The 15,956-nt window shown below is 42.8% G+C and overlaps 2 protein-coding genes across 5 annotated transcripts in view; both read left to right on the top strand.

Moving 5' to 3' along the window:
- Positions 1-7,291, top strand: part of LOC104948541 (lamina-associated polypeptide 2, isoforms beta/gamma-like) — a 15,344-nt gene extending 8,053 nt beyond the window's left edge. Inside the window, exons 5-12 of one of the 2 annotated variants that reach the window (XM_010774745.1) lie at positions 3,076-3,162; positions 3,690-3,818; positions 4,173-4,262; positions 4,433-4,474; positions 4,579-4,755; positions 5,004-5,138; positions 5,656-5,756; positions 6,213-7,291. In XM_010774745.1, coding sequence (XP_010773047.1) covers positions 3,076-3,162; positions 3,690-3,818; positions 4,173-4,262; positions 4,433-4,474; positions 4,579-4,755; positions 5,004-5,138; positions 5,656-5,756; positions 6,213-6,618 — 1,167 coding nt within the window. In that variant the 3' untranslated portion in view covers positions 6,619-7,291. The remainder of the gene's footprint in view (positions 1-3,075; positions 3,163-3,689; positions 3,819-4,172; positions 4,263-4,432; positions 4,475-4,578; positions 4,756-5,003; positions 5,139-5,655; positions 5,757-6,212) is intronic. The other variant, XM_010774751.1, reaches the window with a different exon arrangement.
- Positions 7,292-8,458: 1,167 nt separating this feature from the next.
- On the top strand, positions 8,459-15,324 carry LOC104948557 (phosphate carrier protein, mitochondrial). 3 transcript variants are annotated; one of them, XM_010774762.1, is made up of 8 exons: positions 8,459-8,542; positions 9,001-9,167; positions 10,185-10,309; positions 11,687-11,866; positions 12,747-12,928; positions 13,911-14,083; positions 14,321-14,431; positions 14,862-15,324. In XM_010774762.1, exons 2-8 carry the CDS (start codon positions 9,026-9,028, stop codon positions 15,020-15,022), a joined length of 1,074 nt encoding a protein of 357 aa, XP_010773064.1. In that variant the 5' UTR covers positions 8,459-8,542; positions 9,001-9,025; the 3' UTR covers positions 15,023-15,324. The 3 variants fall into 3 exon arrangements, with proteins under 3 accessions (XP_010773064.1, XP_010773077.1, XP_010773070.1); XM_010774775.1 differs by lacking the exon at positions 10,185-10,309 and adding an exon at positions 11,202-11,317; XM_010774768.1 differs by having other exon boundaries at positions 8,462-8,542; positions 9,013-9,167.
- The last annotated feature ends 632 nt before the right edge of the window (positions 15,325-15,956 follow it).

A 15,956-nucleotide genomic window follows, 5' to 3' on the forward strand; every position in this document is an offset into this window, starting at 1 on the left:
CTTAGAATTTTATTAATCGTCGTGTAAAAAAAAATGGCAGACTGTTGCCTAGAGAAGAGTTTCGTCGGAACTTGCTCCGCTCTGTGTGTGTGTGGGGGGGGCGGAACTAAACGACTACGGTAACGGGTCCCAAGGTGGGTAGACCGGCATACGCAACGCTCTGGGGGTCCAACGGCTCCGTGTGTGCCCGATATGATCATTTTCTGATAACGATGAAATAGCCCCGCCTCCCTCTCCCCACGTCTCCTGCTGCTGCTGGGCTGTCAGAAGAGGGGGAGGAAAAGAGAGGCAGTCACCGTTTATTAAATATTATTATATTATTATACAGAGAACAGAGTCGTTATCAATTTGTTTTAAAGCTCAATAAATAACAAAGAAGACCTCTGACCGGCACTTTTCAAATTTTGTACGGAAGATTTAAACTTTAACGGACATGTTGACCGGCCGAACATTTTTTTTACGGAAACTCTGCCGCACGGTCCCCTCGTCCCTTGGAAGAGGCGGAGAGGTGGGTGTTTTTCATCTGCTGGTGGACTACCTGAGAGATACAGCAGGAGAACACGCCGTCCACCGCGGAGAATAAACAGAAGGGAAACAGAAGGGCAACCATGCTCCGGGGTCTTCTTCGCTGCTTTTGGTGTATTTCGGGCGGCAGCAGCGCCACTTACAGGCCTGACATATGTACTACATCGTTTCCAGCATTTCCAGCGGTCTAGTGTGAACGGACACATTAATGAATCGAATGCGTGTGAACGGAAGACTTTTTTGCGTATGCGTTTTACCGTATGCGTCCTCGTGGGGCCGGGGTCTAAGCCAAACTATATCCGGTCACAGAGATCTGCTATTTTAAAGTAAAGTCAACACATATAGACCCTAAATATAGTCTATATTAAGAACGAGAAAAGTCTTAACATATATATCCTTTTTTGTAAACATATGACAAATGTGTGAGGGTGATGACGTCAGAGCATCGTCTTATGTGCCAGGGCTTAGCCCCGGACAGCCCCAGCCCAATTTAACCCTGGGTATTTGTGAGGGAGCTCCTATATGGCATTACCCCGCTGAAGCTCACCAAAGTTTAACATATTTTCATAATTGTTTTGTTTATTGGTCAAATACTGGTTTCTAATGGTTTCTGAGGAGTTTTACTGGAATGAAAGAGCACAGAGTCTACAGAAGCAACAAAGCAGCATACTGCATTAAACCTGACCTTCACAGAGAGGTTGAAGTTCATGTGGAAAGGAGGCTTCAGTAGTCTGTCTGCACTCTGTTTATTTTTGCTATCTTACAATCAATATAGTAAATGTGAGGTAAAGTGTGTTGCCAATGTAACCGGTTAGAACTCAAAGTTGCGATGAGGTCTTAAAATGTATGGAAAGGGTCTTAAAAAAGGTCTTAAAAGGTATTAAATTTGACTTCAGGATTCCTGCATATACCCTGACCATTCACCCAACTATGTAACATAACGTTTTTTCTTTTCAGTAACATAACTTTAAGTATTACATTTGTTACACAAAAATAGCCTTATTTCAGAGACAAACTGGACTGTGCAGTGTAAGGAGTAACTAACCACATGTTATATTGGATAAATATAATTAAATGACATATAATATTGCTATAAACACAAAATAAAGCATTGACTGTTATTGCTGTATCATGACCAGCTGATCCCCTACTCTAAAGGAGGGCTAATCTCCCCGAACCCTAACCCTATAAGCATCACTGTGTAAACAGCGGATGATGTCATTTTTTTCTTCCATCTCCATTGGTCCTACGTCGCAATGGCGCAGTTCCTTCATGTTGATACCAGAAGGTCAATAAGTCACAAACCAACACTAGAACTATCTCCCTCTGCTCGGTAACCCAATCAATTACAATTATCTCCAGGTCTCCTCAGGGAGAGGAGAGCTAGCCTTTTCTTCTGCGCAGTGCTTTTTCTCGTTGCTAGCATACCATTAGACCACAGTTGTTTCTTGAGACACACTGCGGTAAAGAACCAGTTGGACCCTTACTTCATCAGTTGTATCACCGTACTTCATTAACCATCAATCTGTATTTAAAAAGTACAATCAAGACCACACATTTTGCAAAGAAAGCAAATTAATTTAAGCATTTCAAGCATTCCCCCCCCCCTAGGTTGTGACACCCAGCATCTGGGGTTCATTACACCCTTTCCTCTGACTCTGGTAAAGGAAGCGGTTTTCCATTATTATTGGAGCAGTCACACCCAGCTTACTGTGAGCCTCATGGTTCAGTGTATCAGTGCTGCTCGCTGCCCGTGAGATTCAAAGCACATGATATGGATTAGCGGCTGCCATGCACGTGCTGGACCTCTTCACACACTGACTTTTCTATTCAGGGAACAGCCCTCATGTTTTCCCCTCACCTCCGTTGCTTCTATCTTCCTCTTTCTGACGTTTGGCATCCCTGGTTTTATACAGTTTGAGTAAAACCATCCATCTTTTCTATTTTGTACTGTAGATAATGACAGTAGTCCATAGCTTCTTTTGGAAAATAGACTGTAAACTCATGTCCCACATGTGACAAGTGTTATTCAGCCGTGTTGCCCCTCTAAATGTAAACAGCTCCTCCTGCTGTTCACCCACTGAACATGCACCTGTTGAGGTGATGACGTCTTGAACAAGAGGTGCTTGCATCGTTGTGGGCCGCTGAGAATAAACTGATATGAGCAGAGGGGGTGGAGCTTGATGTGTGTGTGCATGCACGTGTGTACATTCAGGTATACTTTCTTGGGTAAATGGGAGGAATGTAGCCATAATGGGCTGCCACTGAGAATGTGAAAGGCAAGAAAGAGTTTGCATTCATGGTTCAGACTAAGAAGTATCTGCGCTAATTGATTAAGTGTATAAGTATTCTTGCCAATTTTGCCATCATTCTATAGCCATTTCACTGTGTATTAACGTTTATCTCATTATGATCAGTTTAAGCACTTTTACAAACTACAAACAGCAGTGGTTTACCTTTTTGTCTGAAGAGTTGATGCTGCTGATGAATGAGCTGCACTTCAAACGCTGCTATTCTCATTGTCTGCTGTAATGTGCATACCGTGTGTAGAGAGACCAGTTGATGGATGAGGAAGATGATGATGATGATAATGTCCTGCAAGTTAAGCGCAGATCCAGGAGGTCGTCCCAAAGAATGGTGAATACTCTACCCCCCCCACCGCTTTTCTGCACATCAACACTGTGACTCAGTAAACCCACCAGTGCACAATCTGTGGGAAGAGTTTTCCACCTACACACCTGGCTTCATGCAGCTCAGTCTTTTCCACATCTTCAAATATTCTTTCTATCTGCTAAACTGCTTACGATTTAAATGACTCTGGCACTGCAGGAAGATATATGGTTAAATAAACCCTGATGCTTTCAAATAATGTCTCCAAACATTTTTTTATTGAAATGTTATTTATTATTTGGTAGTTTATTAGGTTATAAAACAGGAGAAACCAAAGAAGCTCAAACCAGCATGAGATGATGACATGATTTTTTTTCCAGTAAAGTTACCTAAATAATACATTGATTATTAAAGCAGACGTCTCCATCATGCTTATAGCTACTCCTTCATCCTTTTAATTCCTTCTCCTGCTTAGCCCCTCTTATCTATTACCTCCTTTCCTCAGTTCTTTCTATACCCTGTGTCAATAGCTCTCTTTTCTCCCGTCCCATCAGACAGTGCCTGAGGATCTCAGGCCTTTATCGATGGATCAGATCCAGGTAAAGTCTAACAGGAGGGTTAGCCAAAGACTGGACAGTCCAGTCCGGGCTGAACCTCCCCCTATCTCATCCAGACCAGTTCAGGTAGCTCTGGGCTGTTTTCTCACGCTCTCATACCTGCATGGGCTCACGGGTCGGTTGGTTCCAATATCTGCTGTTCTGTCGAAGATATGATCATTTGCCTTTCATACCGTCTAACACTGCACCCAATGGTGGAAAATATTTTTGCGTTATCAACCAAGCTGACGGTCACAAATGTGAGGATGTCACTTGTTTCTTCAGCCATTAGGAACTTTTAGGGGTGTTTGGGGATGTTCCAAATAATTGTTCTGTACTGCCACTAGGTTTAAACAGTTCTGTGGTTTGAGGAATAAATCGTATTCTAAGAATCCTGAAATTCATTATGTCGTTTGCGAACCTTCTGTTTGAAACCTTTAGCTCAAAGACAAAGAACTTGTGCTACTTCCCAAACCCTGCAAGGATTCACCTCACAAGTCAGTCATTCTGCTCAACACTGCTTGGTTAGAGGTGAGCCTTTTGAATGTTTGCCATCTGTCTTTAACAAAAAACTACTTTCACAAAATGAAGCCATTGTTTGAAACTGGCCAGTTGTCAGGTTGTTGGCCATGACTGAGACTGGTCAATGAGTCTCGTGAATTCAATTTTGCTTGATTTTGCCTGTTTTGTTGCCGTCTTAGGAACCTGAACCAATCATTGCACCTTTAAAACCAGGAGTAAGGGTGGGTGGAATGAAATTTGTATTACAGATCTTTCTCTTTTTGGTCATATTTGTACATTTCCGAACGCTATATCTAAGGCAGGACCTCTGACTTGTACTAAACAGAGTCAACGACCGACTGCCAGACCATCAAGACCTTCTTCCCCTCTGGTTCAGCTCGTCAAAGTGGACCCTGTGACTTTTAGCCCTATGTGTAAAATGTCACCCATAAAGAGACAAGAGTACCGCGAGTCTCCGTCCGACCGGTCTGGATCGAAGCCCAATGGTGTCTCCGTAGCTAGGGTACAGTTTTACTTTTACAACTTTGGTGGCTGCATTTCATTCTATTCTCTTGTTTTTTGCTTTTACCGTCCTTCACTTCTGGGTGGTACATTTTCTGTGGATCAGTATGAAGAGTTCACAATCTACTGCTCCAAGTCAACTGCTCCGCTGTGTGTGAAGCTCTCTGCAGAGACACTTGTGTGACAGCTGAGCCGTTGGCTTGTTAAACAATCTCAACACACATTCACACACACATTGTTTGTGAGCAGGACGAGTGCGCATCTCCAGATGTCCTGCTGCATGGAAGGAGGCAGCAGAAAATCACCAGCTTCATGTCCAAGTACAGCCCCATGAAGACGCTCAACAGCACATCCATACTGTCCAACGATGTGTTAGTGAAAAAGGTAGACTGTTTCCACTGCATGGTACTGCAAGGCTCAACTCAACTTGCTAGGAACCCTTTCATTTGTTTTCAAGAAGAAACTGTTGTGGACAGTACCTGTTATTTTCTTTGGTAGCACCTCGTGGGTATCCTGCCCAAACCCAAGCTACCATCAATAGCATCCTCTCTGTTTAGTTGTTGATATAAGTATTCAGCAAGTGTTGCATGGAGGATGCCGTACCAGCTTCAAACAGCATTGTTTAATGATCCGCTAAGATTGTTGCCTAAGCTTTGAGGGTAATATCGGCCTCAGCAAATGGAATTTAGTAGAAGGGAGGCAGGGGACATTCACAGGGTGGTTCAATCGTCAACATGGTGGTACCCAGCCTTTTGTTTGAATAGGTCACATGGTGAGAGGTGTCTAATATCCAGTAGGGTGCCCTCTGCAGGTCCAAACATTCCCCTACAGGGAATGGAGGGAATGTATCATTTGCATCTGCTCTAGAAGTCATGCTCTCCATGGTTGTTTGTCTCTTTAGGTGGAGAAGATTGCAGCAGGCGACCAACCACAGAAAGTAGTGGAGACTGAGGTTCTGAAGGAGCTGTTCCCCAATGACGTCAACAGTCCAACAGGAATCACGTAAGTAACTCATGATATTCTTTTGCTGTGAGTCAATCATTATTGTTTAAAAAAAAAAAAAAGGTTGTCAAACGGTTATGTCAGTCATTTAGTAATCCTGTTTTGGAGGGAATCATTTTCCATCATCTTTGTAGTCTGACCCGGAGGTTAGCATCACTAACTAGCCACTTGTTAGCAAGGTAATTGAAAAAAAAAAAACATTCAAAAAACCCATGGACTTTGTGATGACGAAACCGGAAGTGCTAAAAGGCTCATTGCTGGGTTTTAGGACTCATTCCTGCAACACTTTATAGGACAAAACCAAAGCTTTAACCAGCCGTTTTATTTTATTCTAATTTTGTATTTATTTCATTCTAAAATGGAGCAACTGTCACAAAACCCAGTTCCCCCCCGAGATAAAGTATTCAGATTAATCTCACACTCAAAAACAAAGACTGAATTCCTTTTCTTCGGCAGTGCCACCTGCCGACGACCCATCAGAGGCGCAGCCCACCGCCCATTGAAGCCCAGTGACCTGTGGAATGGTGATGAAAACAGCATCTTCTCGCCAAAGACCACCAAGACAACCAGCTCCTTCTCATCTTACACACAGAGCTGCACTGACAGCAGAGTCACCAGCTTGCCTATTTCCACCACCTCCACCTCCTCTTTCTCCTCCTCCTCCTCCTCCAGGCTTCTTTCTGCAGCTCCCCCTGCAGGCTATACCAAAGCAGCCCCCCGCAGCATGGCCCTGTGGAAGAAGCTGTTCTTGCTGGCCGTTCTGGCTGGTTTCCTGTTCTTGGTTTACCAAGCCATGGAGACCAACATCATCAACCCTTTTGATACCTCAGGAACCGAAGTGGCCAGTAGCGGCACAGCGTAGAAAGCACAGATGTGAAAATAGTGTGAATCTGCATTGTAGCCATTTTATTGATGGGCGCTGTGAAATTACCTAACATCTTTGCCCTTATTTCGTCAAGTTTTTTTCCTTTTTTATTTCTTTATCAATATTCAGTGAATCCCTTAAGAGAAGCAATGTAGCAGTTGCATTGACACAGAGTAACTCCTTTGCTGACTCTTTTTATGTGTGTGTGTGTGTGTGTGTGTGTGTGTGTGTGTGTGTGTGTGTGTGTGTGTGTGTGTGTGTGTGTGTGTGTGTGTGTGTGTGTGTGTGTGTGTGTGTGTGTCATTAACAGCCGTGAAGATGGAGTTTGAACATGTCTTTTTTTTTTTTTTACATCTTATTGAGACAGAGAGACTTGTTATTATACACCAAATTCCTTTTCAATCTTATTAAACCCTACACAGATATTTTCTTAATGCTCAACTCTTATAAATTGAGTGAACTATTGTATTCTAATTAATTATGTGTTCACTGTCAAAAATATTAAATATCAATCCACTCAATAAACTATTATGACTTTACTATGCCTGTAACAGCTTTGATTTTATGAAGATCCCATATACGTGTACTGTTAAAACACAGAAAAAAACTATTTAAAGGCAACACAACGTTCACATATTTTCCCAATTTAACTGAATTTCTACTCCCAGGCTATCTACTAGTTTCACTATGTCACATCTTTAATTTTTTTGGTTTTAATAAAGAAAAATAATTATAGGAATATTTATTTTGTCATTAGTCCAGTAGTGGTTGCTAACACAGGGTTTGGGACCCCACCAGGTGTCCCAGGATAAATTGGAGTCCCGCCAAAATATTACATTTGTGATAATAAAAGAAAACCCATTGTTTGACATTAATGGGATAATGGTAAATGCTACAAAAAAAATGGTGTGACAGTAGCACAAGTAAAGAGTCATACGGTTGGTCACCTTTTAGACTCCCAAGCAATCACAGATGTGCTGCCAATATGGAGGGCCACAGCTGATGAGGTCCGATTTTACCAGGTATTTTGGGATAAATGGGGGGCATTGGCACATAGGTGGTACATGGTCTGCATATGTCTTCTGTTATTAGTTGTTCAAGGCTTTCATCCCCGATTCACACACGTCTATTTAAAGACTTCCATGTTCGAAAGGCATGCAGTGGGTTTATCTCTTCTAACCAGCCATCAAATAACAATTGAAGAAGTGCCAGTGTACTCACACATGGAAAATGATGTGCACCCATCCTCTAGTAACAACCACACCGAACTCAGGTAGATCTACGTTTGTGGTGACATCACTAAGTTACCATCTCAAGAGGGGTCTTCACTCAGCCGCATTACTGACGACAAGAATAGAAACAACTGCCAACAGGTAATCCACTTGTGTTCTTCTCACGGTTTGTCATTAAGATTCAAGGCTCTTAATGTCATTAGTATAGCTACAGTGTAGTTATGTCGATGAAAATCTTAGGTCCCAGGCTCCAACAGTGCAACACAATAAAACCGATAAAGTAGTGCAAGTAAATAAAATATATAATAGAAGTAGTGGGAGTAAGGAACACAATAAAACCGATAAAATAGTGCAAGTAAATAAAATATATAATAGAAGTAGTGGGAGTAAGTCATCTCTGTCACACACACACACACACATACGGAGATGGAACCCTAGAATGGCTAAAATAATTCCCTATAGTTACTACAAGCACCGCCTTCATTTATCAGAGACCAACGTTATGATTGGACAAGAGATCTTGATTGGCAGCTCTATAGCCTTTCCTTATTGGACAGAGTAGCGGACGAACCCGCCCAAGGTTGAAGTTGACGTCACGAAAGGAAAAATCGGTTTAAAACGAGGTCACTCGTTCTCTCGGAGTCGCCGGTTGCAACTAAGAGGAGTCGCCATCTTAAGATACTGAAAGAGTGAGTGCAATTATTCATCTAAAATAAGTGCATATGACATATTACATTTCAACTTATTTATGGAGTATGCATTTAACGAAACCGTCACTTATTTTAGCGTTGTTTTGTTTATGCGACTGTCACTTTTTTCTGCTTAGAGAGCTTCAACCTTGGAGCGGTCAAGTTAGCTTAGCATGCGTTTTAGCATCAGCTATGCTAGAAAGGGAAGAGAGCCATGCTAAATTACTTGACTTTTAAGACAGCCGTGAGATTTTTACATGCGCGTTACAGAAGCGTGTATTGATGTTAACCTTTATGTACCTGTAGTATTCCCTCTGTTAATTCAATGAGCTAAATTAAGCATTTCCTGTCCGCTAAGCTAACCAGCACGTGATATCCCTCGGTTCAGGTGTCGATATGTTTCCAGTTTCATCTACCATTAGCTTTAGGAAGCACAGCTAACTTGTAGCTCATTGCAGCTCCGCCAGCAGGCAGGACACCACCATGTACCCCACCGCACTGACGCAGCTGGCCCGGGGCAACCCTTTCAGCTCACCCCTGTTCAACATCCAGAAAGTGGAAGAACCCAAACAGAGCCTCCATGGACAGAGGACCCGCACACTGGCAGCAGCAGCCACCTCTGAAGGTAAACCCCGCTGCAGAATCCGCGTTAGCTGCGATAGCTTAGCCGACCAGATTAGCCCCGATGCGGCCTACTTCTTTGCGTGATTCAGAGTAGCAACTTTTATATAGCATTATTGCCTCTGTGCATGTTGCAGGTTATTGTTGCAACTCTTGTATTGTTGTTAATGTTGAAGGATGTGTTGAGGCAGTTAGCTCCTAGGCCTTTGCTGCGTGTGGAGGACAAGGAAGGACAAAGTGGGATCTTGCTTTTGGATTGAAGCAAAGTGTATTTCACGTATCGTGCAGATAGTGCATGCACTTTTTCAGGGGCGCATCGGTGATTTAAATTGTAAAGTATTCGAGAAATACGTGTGACCCCTGAGCTACATAGCGGTTGACAAGAACAAATTGTCCTAGCTTGATATATTTATGACTGGTTGTTAAAACCATACCAAACATAACTTCATAAAATCAACTCTGCCCTTTTAGGTCCACAAGGTTTCTGCTAACACGTTTCCAAATCCCCAACGGGCTTCAGCAACAAGTATTGGGGCTAATTCACCTTCACTTGTTTAGGCAGTCAATGGCCAACCATTGTTAAAGGATGCTTTTGAAGTTGGGCTCTAAAGGTGCATATATCAAACATTTATTGTTTAAAAGCAACAGCTTGAAGATTGATGTCCATGTACATATGCTCTTTATTTCTTTATTTGTCCATTGTATTAATACGCTTGACTTTTATCCTAATAGCAATTACTGGTTTATAACAGTGATTCATTTAAATAGTTTTTGTTATGTGCTTTGTGTACGGACTAAATAATTGGTAGTCAAGTCTAAACCTGTTGCAGAAGGGCGAGACTGGCCAAAAAATGTCTTCCTAATACAGCTTTTAGCTTGTTTGACATCCAGCTTTATTGAAGGCATATAACATAACTCTTAAACCAGTTATCTCTAATGTCAGTTCTACGCTCAAAGACAATACCATCCTTTCCAAACCCTGAGGTGTTCTGTTATTAAAGTTAAACCTGTGTTTCTTCAGAGGGAGAAGAGGTTGCGTTCGGCTCTCAGAAGTATTTCCTCCTGTGCGGCTTTGGTGGGATTCTGAGCTGTGGCACCACGCACACAGCTGTCGTTCCACTCGATCTGATCAAATGCAGATTGCAGGTCTGTCCTTGTGACTCGGTGCCCTGTTTTTTTAACGTCACGCGTCATCCCCCCCATGGCTGTTTGTCTTTTTGAAAATGCACCAATCTGCATGGAAGAAATGCCGTCGGCCCAAATGTGGTGAAGCTTTTTTTTTATCATCGTGCATTGATTCCCATGATCCTAATGTGTTGGAGTGATCTTAACATGATTGCATGATTTTGTCACGGTGTTGTACCCGAGCAGCCCCCACTGAGTCAACAGTAGAGGAGTTGTGAAGGTCAGGAGTGCCAGACCTGAAGGAGAAAATGTCATTGTGTGTGCAGACTGTACTCTTTAACCTGGTGGTCTGAATGCAAAGAGAAATTCAGAGAATCTGAATGCAGATATTGCCCGTCACAGTTTAAGACAGTGACTGATTAACTTGTTCTTTGGGGGAAATGATGACAGTCAAAAGGACATTTGATCAGACAGGCATTATGATGATTAGGATGCCTGTGTAATTTGTTATTTTCCATATTTATAGATTTATAGGACCATACTGGTGATATGATACTATATAGCCTAATTATTTTTTTTATAAACTAAGTGAAATCAGTGGCTGCAACAAATCTAGAAACCTTTCGTTTGCTTTAGAAAAGGTAAGCATTCAGTTGTAGTAAATAAACAAAACACTACTGTGGTCCATGAAAGTTCAAACTGCAATCACTTGTTTTCAATGATTTTAATCAACTTTGGTGAGTGATTTTAATACATGGTGGCATGTTAGTGGCAGAGCATCACACAATGGAAGAGTCCTGTCACTTAATTCTTATTTTACATTGAAAACTCTTCCATTTTGTGGCTCTGGTTTGGTGTTGATCTTGATCATGTGCTGCATGTTGCATGCATGTGTCCCCCCTCCCTTCCACAGACGTCGTGTTTGGCTCCTCAAAGTACTATGCCCTGTGTGGTTTTGGGGGTATCCTGAGCTGCGGCCTCACACACACAGCAATGGTGCCCCTCGACCTTGTCAAGTGTCGCCTGCAGGTTTGTACAGAAACAACACGTAGCAGCAGCTCCCCCCCCCTCAGCCCCTTGGCTTCATGTATTTCAGTAAAGCACTAGTTGTGCACAACATTGTTAAACGGTATACATTCACTTATCCCATACTTTTGTTGACATTGCTTAATGCATAGGTCCTAATGATGGATTTCCAAACCATGATATATATTTTTTGCTATTATAGATTCAAGGGTCCAAGCACTTGAAACATACAAGTAAAACTGTTATTTGTAACTTGTGTTTGGGTCCATACCAATTACTTCCTATCTTATAATCTTAAACAGCGTCAAACTCCAGACCCAAGAATTGCCCACCATGATGACATGCTTCATCACTTTGGATTCTCCTTCTCAGGTGGACCCAGAAAAGTTCAAGAGCATCGGTAACGGCTTCAGATTGACAGTGAGGGAAGATGGTGTGAGGGGACTGGCAAAGGGCTGGGCCCCCACCTTCATCGGCTACTCCATGCAGGGACTCTGCAAGTTTGGCTTCTATGAAGTGTTTAAGGTCTTCTACAGTGACTTGTTGGGAGAGGTGAGTCCAGATACAGCTTTCAACAACACACACCTCCACTCTGTCAAAGAAGAAACAGATTCTACTTTGTTTGTATTTGTGATTCAAAGGACCTATTGTAACAAACCATGGCATTGTATAGTTTATCACCAAATGTATGTTTCATATAAAAAGTGCAAACATGTACGTTGATATTTGCTACTTGCACATGCAAAAGTATGCTTCCTATATTCTTTAAATACGCTTACGGCTGTTTAGCACCACGTACATGTATTTGAATGTTCTGCTGGGACCCAAAGGTCTGTAACCTGGTCACACATGTACCTGAACTAGCTTAGTGTAACATGAGGCTTTGGTCAACACGCTCCTTAGATCCACCTCTGGAGGGGCTCTGAACGGAGCCCCTCGGCAGCTTTCTGGCTGTACAGTTGGAGGTGCTTGAGTCATTGGCGTGTGAGAACAGTCTACCTGTCCCCCAGCCCAACTGCAGCACTGGCAGCCCTGTCCTCTACAGACAGGGAGCCCCCAGTGATGCTTGCCTGGTGGACGGACACTCTGCTCATCTTAAACTAGATGAATGAAATGCTTTAGTTGTTTGAATAAAATGTATGTATAAAATACACTTGTTTAGTAGATTGGTATATTAAAGAGTGTTCTGTATACTAGTGTTTGATACCCCTCTCTGTACAGCATGAGAAAAAAACTGTTAAATGGAGTAACTTCCAAGGTAGCAGGTAGTTAGTGTATTTAGCTGCTATAAGGACGTTTCACCCAAAAAATGAGAGTATTTACTTTTTGTGGCAATCTTCTTTTTTTCTGCGCTTGAGTGAAGGATGGGAATTTTGCAGGGTGTCTGTGTTCTGATCTGGCTGACCATTATTTTTGTGTTCACACCAAACAGGAGAACACCTACCTGTGGAGGACATCGCTGTACCTGGCGGCCTCAGCCAGCGCAGAGTTCTTTGCAGACATTGCTCTGGCTCCCATGGAGGCTGTTAAAGTTCGCATTCAAACTAAGCCAGGCTACGCCAACACCCTCAGAGAGTGTGTCCCCAAGATGTACGCAGAGGAGGGCGTCTGGGCGTAAGTGCACCAACTTTTTCTCCGTAATCCATTTTTTTATCAGTCACTGTCAGTGAGGTTGAATGGCTGCCAAGTTATTCCAATATAGGGTGTTTTATTAGGGCTTTAATTATTGACAACACGCTCCTTAGATCCACCTCTGGAGGGGCTCTGAACGGAGCCCCTCGGCAGCTTTCTGGCTGTACAGTTGGAGGTGCTTGAGTCATTGGCGTGTGAGAACAGTCTACCTGTCCCCCAGCCCAACTGCAGCACTGGCAGCCCTGTCCTCTACAGACAGGGAGCCCCCAGTGATGCTAGCCTGGTGGACGGACACACTTTATTGTTACTGCACAAAACTAGAAAGCATTCATGTGTGTGTGGTTATTTTGAATATCAACATGTGAATCAGGGTTAGGGAGCCTGACTGAAAAACTGTGAAATGTAAACTGTTCAGTTTGTCTCTGCGTAAAAGAGGTCAGTAAAAAGTGAACAAATCTGAAAGATTTGCACTTAAAAACTGTTTCCAGATTTATAAACATTCACTTGCCAAATAAACAGTTTTTTAATTTTTTGAACAAACTGAAGGTATAATACTCTTCACGAGTATTTGTGATTAAGACACAATTCTGTGCTGGCGACACAGGTCCAACATGTGTAGAATAAAATAAAAACCTTAAAGCTAGTAATTGAAAAAGCACCGATTCGGGGAGCATGACGCCGTAGTTTCTCATAGCTGAGCCATGTACTAAAGTAATTCAAGTAATTAAAAATGTCCTCAGATGAGACTTTGCGACTTAATCATGTGTCATCCTGCCAGCTAAAGAAAATGAGTAATAGTGAACCAGCCAATCACTGCAGTGTACTGGTGAATGTTCTCGAATATCAGTCTTTGTTTTCCTTTCTGCTAAACCAGACAAACTCAACACGTATGGGTTTGAACCGCAAGGAGAATCCACCGATCACATGTTAACACAGTTTGTCACACATCTCCCACTTCCTATAGTTTCTATAAGGGTGTGGTTCCCCTCTGGATGAGGCAGATCCCCTACACCATGATGAAGTTCTCCTGCTTCGAGCGCACCGTGGAGTTGCTCTACAAGCACGCTGTCCCCAAGCCCCGTAGCGAGTGCACCAAATCTGAACAGCTGGTGGTCACCTTCATTGCCGGTTATATTGGTGAGTAACGCATCACAAACCCATCATAATGCTTTGTAAGCTAGAAAAACCAATGTCTGTCTAGTTAATGAAACGGTAACAAATAAGTTATTTCAAACAATTTTCGGGTATATAAGAATATTTTGACTTGAATTGCTAGGTATTTACATTGATATCAGTCTTGTATAATTCTAGTACATTGATACTGCAGCTGATCTACAGACTGTTCTCTGATGTGTTTCTTTTTGCTCTGTGCAGCTGGTGTGTTCTGTGCCATCGTGTCCCACCCTGCTGACTCTGTGGTGTCTGTACTGAACAAGGAGTCAGGCAGCACCGCTACCCAGGTCCTCAAGAAGCTGGGACCCAAAGGTATGTATCGCCGTCACACATGTATCAGAACTAGCTTAGTGTTACATGAGGCTTTTGTCAACACGCTCCTTAGATCCACCTCTGGAGGGGCTCTGAACGGAGCCCCTCGGCAGCTTTCTGGCTGTACAGTTGGAGGTGCTTGAGTCATTGGCGTGTGAGAACAGTCTACCTGTCCCCCAGCCCAACTGCAGCACTGGCAGCCCTGTCCTCTACAGACAGGGAGCCCCCAGTGACGCTAGCCTGGTGGACGGACACTCTGCTCATCTTAAACTAGATGAATGATATGCTTTGTTTAAAATAAAATGTTTGTATAAAGTACACTTGTTTAGTAGATTGGTATATTATAGAGTATTCTGTATATCAGTGTTTAGATACTGGTCTCATACAGCATGATGTATGGATTCATCAATCTGGTATTGTGTGTCTCCAGGTGTGTGGAAGGGTCTGGTTGCCCGTATCATCATGATCGGTACTCTGACCGCCCTGCAGTGGTTCATCTACGACTCCGTCAAGGTCTACTTCCGCCTGCCCCGCCCCGCCCCCCCCGAGATGCCAGAGTCTCTGAAGAAGAAGCTCGGCCTCACAGAGTAACCCCCTCACTTTATTCCGCCACTGAGCCGCAGGTGACACATCTAAACCCCCCCCGCCGCCCAACTTCCACAGTGCACTCAGCAGTTTTCTATATTTATGTTTCCCGCCTGCTGCTCTGCACAGGGCTGCTAATAATGTATATTTAAAAACAGAAATCAACAAGGAGAAGATGGAACTGTTGCTTCTGACTTACCGTGAGTCGGACGGACACAATCCTCTGTAGAAACACCATCTGGTTTTATCAGTTCCTGTCATTAGAAGATTGTTCTCATTCTAATAAAATAATTTAATTCCCTGGAAAACCCTTGGCTGTCTTTCTTCTTTTCTACGCAAATGTGTTGCATAAATGACTGTTCCGCTGAATAACGAGCCTTTTTATGGAATAATTAAGGTTATAAAACTGTTTCTAATTAAATATTTTTGAGTACAACAAATATATGACCCGCTCTATCGAAATCAGTCGGAAGTCGCAACGGCTCATTTAAAAATAAACATGTATTTGTGTTGTGTGTTTTTGTTTGATTAGAAATAAACAAAGTCTTGGCTTTCAGTATATGAAGCTTTTATTTCCATAATTACACGATAAATACATGTTTGAAGCTTGTAAAGGGAAGATGACAGCTCGCCACTCTGCTCTTCCGCAGCGTCGCCCCCCCTCCCTCCGGCTGACATGAATGTAAGGCGTAGAGTAATCATAAATAACACGGCAGGGTCCGTTACAGTTTGTTTTCATCTGATTTCAATTAAAACAAACTCTTGGCTTTCAGAATATTAAACTTGTTTCGGCAAATTCAGATGATAAATACAACTTTGAAGCTTGTAACGGCATAATTACAAGCGGAGAACGGAATAACTTAACGCCACAGCAGGCATAACAACAGCCGGTGTTTCTCGTGAGGGTTTTCCCCGGGAAACAAACACAATACACACAAAC

This window comes from Notothenia coriiceps, unplaced genomic scaffold (genome assembly GCF_000735185.1).
Source record: "Notothenia coriiceps isolate Sejong01 unplaced genomic scaffold, NC01 NC01_scaffold00000339, whole genome shotgun sequence".
NCBI lineage: Eukaryota > Metazoa > Chordata > Actinopteri > Perciformes > Nototheniidae > Notothenia > Notothenia coriiceps.

Coding starts and splice junctions, on each gene's coding strand:
- LOC104948557 (XM_010774762.1), top strand. CDS start 9,026: ATGTACCCCACCGCACTGACGCAGCTGGCCCGGGGCAACCCTTTCAGC. Junction 11,867..12,746: donor ACAGTGACTTGTTGGGAGAG/GTGAGTCCAGAT, acceptor CACACCAAACAG/GAGAACACCTACCTGTGGAG. Junction 14,432..14,861: donor CAAGAAGCTGGGACCCAAAG/GTATGTATCGCC, acceptor GTGTGTCTCCAG/GTGTGTGGAAGGGTCTGGTT.